This window comes from Triticum aestivum, chromosome 3B (genome assembly GCF_018294505.1).
Source record: "Triticum aestivum cultivar Chinese Spring chromosome 3B, IWGSC CS RefSeq v2.1, whole genome shotgun sequence".
Taxonomy (NCBI): Eukaryota; Viridiplantae; Streptophyta; class Magnoliopsida; order Poales; family Poaceae; genus Triticum; species Triticum aestivum.
In genome coordinates this window covers 805,450,856-805,455,889 of record NC_057801.1, presented here as the reverse complement: position 1 = coordinate 805,455,889, position 5,034 = coordinate 805,450,856, and the positions used below count along the sequence as shown (strand labels likewise).

At 45.7% G+C, this 5,034-nt stretch overlaps 1 protein-coding gene across 1 annotated transcript; it reads right to left on the bottom strand.

Moving 5' to 3' along the window:
• Positions 1 to 352: 352 nt before the first annotated feature.
• On the bottom strand, positions 353 to 1,091 carry LOC123066731 (uncharacterized). The gene has a single exon (XM_044489766.1). The coding sequence runs from the start codon at positions 957 to 959 to the stop codon at positions 507 to 509; it is 453 nt and encodes a 150-aa protein (XP_044345701.1). The 5' UTR covers positions 960 to 1,091; the 3' UTR covers positions 353 to 506.
• Positions 1,092 to 5,034: the final 3,943 nt, after the last annotated feature.

The window sequence follows — 5,034 nt, the reverse complement described above, 5'->3', positions numbered from 1 at the left end:
CCGTTGGCCCATCACGACGCATGCATCTGACGACGTGGATTAAGTGCGCCAATGCCGCCGTGCACTGAAAGTGCGCTCCGAATGTGAGCACGCTATAAGACATGCATGACAGTCTAAATTGGTTGGCCAGGTGGGTGCACAGGCCAGAATTGGGCAGATGCGGCTTGTCGACCCGTCTTCAACCGTCGAAAATAGAAAAATAGCGGACTAAATTTATGTCCGTTTAGATCGGCGCGTTGGAGTTGGCCTTTGGCATGAATGAGTCGACTTACTATGATTTAAGGAGCCATGCAAAGCGAGCAGACATTTCTGATCGTCTGCGATTTAAAATCCGGCAAAATATCAAAGTAGAGTATTACAAGTTCGTAATCTCACCTTATTAAAACAGTTCATATATATATATATATATATATATATATATAGAAAATGAGTACATGTAGTATTCATCGTGGTGTCAAACTCTGTATGCCCGAAAAGAAATGACTCTTTATGCCGGCCGTGGTCTCTTATTTGGCCACGTCGTGCTTGTTGTCGTCCTCCTTTCCGTAGGCGGAGACAGGGAAGGTCCTTCCCAGTCCGGTGGGCGTCTTGAAACTGATCTTTGAGTGTTTGTTCTTGTCGATGTACATGTCGCAGACGGTGACCCAGATGAGGAGCTCCTTGCTCTTAACCCCCGTAATGCGCTTCATCTTGCGGTCTTCGACAAAGGCCGTCACCTCGGTGGCATACGAGACCAGCCTGCCGATCTGCTTGAAGGTGTGTGTGAGCGCCTTCTTCTGGCGCAGCCACACGAAGCCCGTGGAGCGGTTGTAGCCGACCTCCTCGATGTCCGCCAGCGGCAGCAGACCCAGCGGCATGTTGGTCTCGGCCAGCAGCTCCACCGCCTTGTCGGCGCACAGTGCCGCGCCGTGGTACACCTCCGTGCCATTTCTGTTCACCTCGATCACCTGTGACGCCATCGTGATGGAATAAGTTTAAACTCTCGAAGCAAACTCTGGCTCAACTCTGACGCTCGGGAGATGCAGGGGACTTTTGGTCTTGGAGGCTTATTGATTGATGTGGTGGGATACTGGGATTGGGGCGGGGAGGGGCTGATTTATAGGCATTGACACGAACTATCTAAGAAATTCTAGTATTGATGTTCACTGGAATGCTTACCTCTGGAGCAAGCGGGTTAGAAAGCAAAGGTCTGAACTTGAGGCATGACACTCCAGCGACCTGTGTCAACGTCGTGTCGTATATGGGGAGCGATCGGGCGGATGGAATAGCGTTGCTGGTAGTTGAATTAATACTCCTGCGAGTGATGCTAGCACGCGTCTGATGAGACACTTGTTGGTCCAGTGCAACCACCCTAGTTAATATACGATTTTCCTTGACCAGGGTGATGCATGGATGCTGCTGGTACTAATAGATCCGTAGCAGCGTTCATTTGAGCAACAGTTTGTTGGGGAAGAACCTTTGGTTTCTGGGTGTATATACACACCATATGAGGAAAAATAATAATATAAAAAATAAAAGTAAAAGAATAAGATTTTTACTATAATTTCTTTCGCACTAGTATGTAAATTTGCACGATTAAAAAATCAGCATTGACAGGGCAAAAATAATATTGGATGAAATTTTTCTTTTTTTCTAAAAGAAGTCAATGGGTTATTTTTCTTTTTGTGGAACTTCTTTTGCAAGTATAATTGAAGGTCAATTTTATTTTAAAAGTATTTTCAATTTTTTTGACTTTTTATTTAATTGTTTTTATAAATAGGCTGTATATACACCCATAGACCAATAGTTTCACTCCTAGTTGGTTGCGCTTTCTATGCATGATAGTAGCTGACCACACTATTCTGCTATGAGTACTTTAATGTAGTGGACTTTCTAGAGGTACACCGATGACGGATGCAAGCGGCAGAATGATTTACTCCATCCGTTCCTAAATATATGTCCTTTTGAGAGATTCGAATATAGACTACATACGAAGATAAATGAATGAATCAACATTTTAACATACGTCTATGTACATTCGTATGTAGTGTATATTGCAAGCTCTAAAATGTATTATATTTAGGAACGAAGGGAGTAGTTTTTTATTCATGTTAACCGACGCTCTCTTGTCTTACTCAACTTAGAGCATCTCTACCAGACCCCGCATCCTGCCGACCCGCATTTCACGTTTGCAGTTCGCGGAAAGGTTGTTTTGCCGTCCGCAGCGAAAAGCCGCAAAGGTACACCCCACAAAGCCGACCCGCATCCTGTTTTACGGGTCGCTTTGCGGGGTCTTCCTGTGTGGTCGTCCTCCCCCCAACCCGTAAAATGTAAATTTGCACTCAATTTACACCTCAATTTGCATTTCTTTGCATTTTCAACCACATTGGATACATGGGACATCACCAAATTTTTGTTTGAAAAGCAAACCCAACGAAAACAAGAACACAGTCTTCGCCAAAACTGTGCCAGCATTGCATTACCCCATGACCTGGTTTTCTGCACAGTTGGCAGCGCTGCCGACGAGTATTTGAGCAAGGCGCGCCCTGAGGTGCACGCTGCTGATTGTAGTCGCCCTCGTGCTGCTGCTGATGGTTGTAGCTTCCCGCCTGATGATTGTAGCCGAAACTTCCAGAGCGAGCGTTTTGGTTTGCCCCACGTCCACGTCCGCTGCTGCTGCCGCCGTGTGCACGCCCCTGGTGACCACTCCCAAGACAACCCCCGCCTCGTCCACGAACGGCCGCGTTAGCAGATGACTGCCTGTGGTTGAGGCCTTGGAGTAGATTCATTGCGCGCATCAAAGGAGAGAACTTGACTGTAGAGTTCAGGGACAATAACCGGCTACACCCGGGCGGCCAGTGCGGAGACCACTGGATTATACTCGAGATCGAGTCCAGCGAGGATATGAGATGTGATCTCACCATCGGAGAGGGGTTCACCACCAGAAGCGATCTCGTTGGTGAGCGATTTTATTTTGGCGAGGTAGTCTGTCATGCTGGCGTTTCCCTTCTGGAGATTGTGAAGAGCGATTCTGGTGTTGATGTTCTGCGCCTGAGTCTGGGCCTCCAACGTAGCATGGAGAGCAGCGCATACTTCCGCCGGCGTCTGGAGGGTGACGACTTGGGCCATGATTTCGTGGGACAGAGATCCCATCAAATATCCTTGGAGCTGCTGCTCTTGAGCATACCAGAGGGTGCGCGCAAAGTTTGCGAACTGCTCCTCCTTCCCGTCCTTGGTGACGGTGATGGTGGCCGGCGGCACACGGCTCGTCGGGTCCAGGAAGTGTTGCATCTGCGCTCCTCAGATCTGCGGGAGCACGATGGCCTTCCACATGAGTAAATTGCCTCGTGTGAGCTTCTCTTGGGGTGGAGATCCTAAGGTCACGTCCTGGGTTGTGCTGGATGATGGTACGGAGGTGGAAGACATGGAGGTTTGGGTGGATAGCGCACTCATGGTGCTGGCGGTGGAGTGGGTGGGGTTGGACATGATTGCTAGATGGAATTTTTGATCTAGGAGGAAGAGGCTCTGATGACCATGTAAAATATTGTGGAAGCATTAAACCCTTTTCTCGGACCGCACTGTATATATTGAGGCAATGCCTTGAGTTACACGTTGATGTAGATCGCTAGGATACACCACGAGAGATTTACAGAAGGTCGGTAGAATAGAACAGAAGAAGAGATAGAAAGAGATTACAGAAGTTTAAACATCTTCTCTTATCTCTACAAGCCTATTCTAACACAGTTAATATCTTTTGTTCTGTTCTATTTGACGAAAGAACATAATGGTGGGCATTGTTCTTTGCTTCATTATATTCTGCAGGGTGTGGTCAGGTATTGAATTTGCTGCATTCCTTGTGCTGCGATGAACTACATACCCAAGAGAGAGCATGCACAGTTGTTAGTTAGCTAGGTTCAGTCTCTCAGCATTATTGTTAGCTAGCTAGATTCCGCCTTTTTTAATATCGTCCGTGGATCTATTGGTGGCACGATGCCTGTTTCGATGGCCATTTTAAATGAAAGAAAAGGATGGGTAATATATTTTGCTGTTGAAGATGAAAGCTTGCTTGATTCCTTGTAGGTCAGCAAGGAAGCTTCTACACTATGTGAGCCGAATGTTATGTAGCCCGAATTAATATCTATCTCTCCAGTGGCCAGCTAGCCGTGAAACATTATCAGAAAAATAAGAAGAGAACAAAGCAGCTGGATGGAAATGCTCTTCGATCAGCAGGTGCACCGTCGCTCACCCTTGCCTGCACTTTGGTCTTTTTCTGGGGCTGCGGAATTGCAGAGAAAGTCCAAAGTGGCTTTATAACGCGAAGTTCAAAGAAGTGCTAACATGATGTAAGTATATGTAACAAAAATAATATCATTGAAAAGTACATTTGAATACAAATCTAACAAAATAATTTTTGTGACATGCATTAATATTTTGCTAGTTAAATCTATAGTCAAAATTGGGCGCGAAATAAAAAGGGACCAAGCGCCAGGAACGAGGTAGTATACATCATGCTCACTAATTTTTCAGCCTTGAAACTAACTGAGGTCTTCACTTTAGAATTGGTTCATTCGATCTTAACCTGGTCGATAATTGCTCAAGGAGCTCTCTCATTCAATTATTTTAATTCCGTATGTTCCCTATTCTGAACCTATTTCATTCAAGTGAGGTATTCAATTTTGAATTTGGTTTAGAATCTTTGAAAGAGCCAATGAATTTTTAAATGAATCAGCCGCAACCGATCTATAAAAACATATCAATCTCACACACGCTTTCACAACCTAAAAGATGAAGCGTCACCACATCATATTGTAGCACCAATATGGTACATGCAACAACCGATGCCCAAATTTTCATTACTACATCGGCTCCACAACCATAGCACCACGTGCCTTCTAACTTTCTTGTCTTCTTATTTTCCTAGCTCACAAATCAACGTGCTAGTAGCCAGTGTATCCCTCACGCTGCAGCACCTTTCAAAACCCAACTTTTTCCAAACAAATTTCACGTCTGTACAGCATCCATGAGCAGTCGCGAGCCTCCCTGCCTACTCCGCGT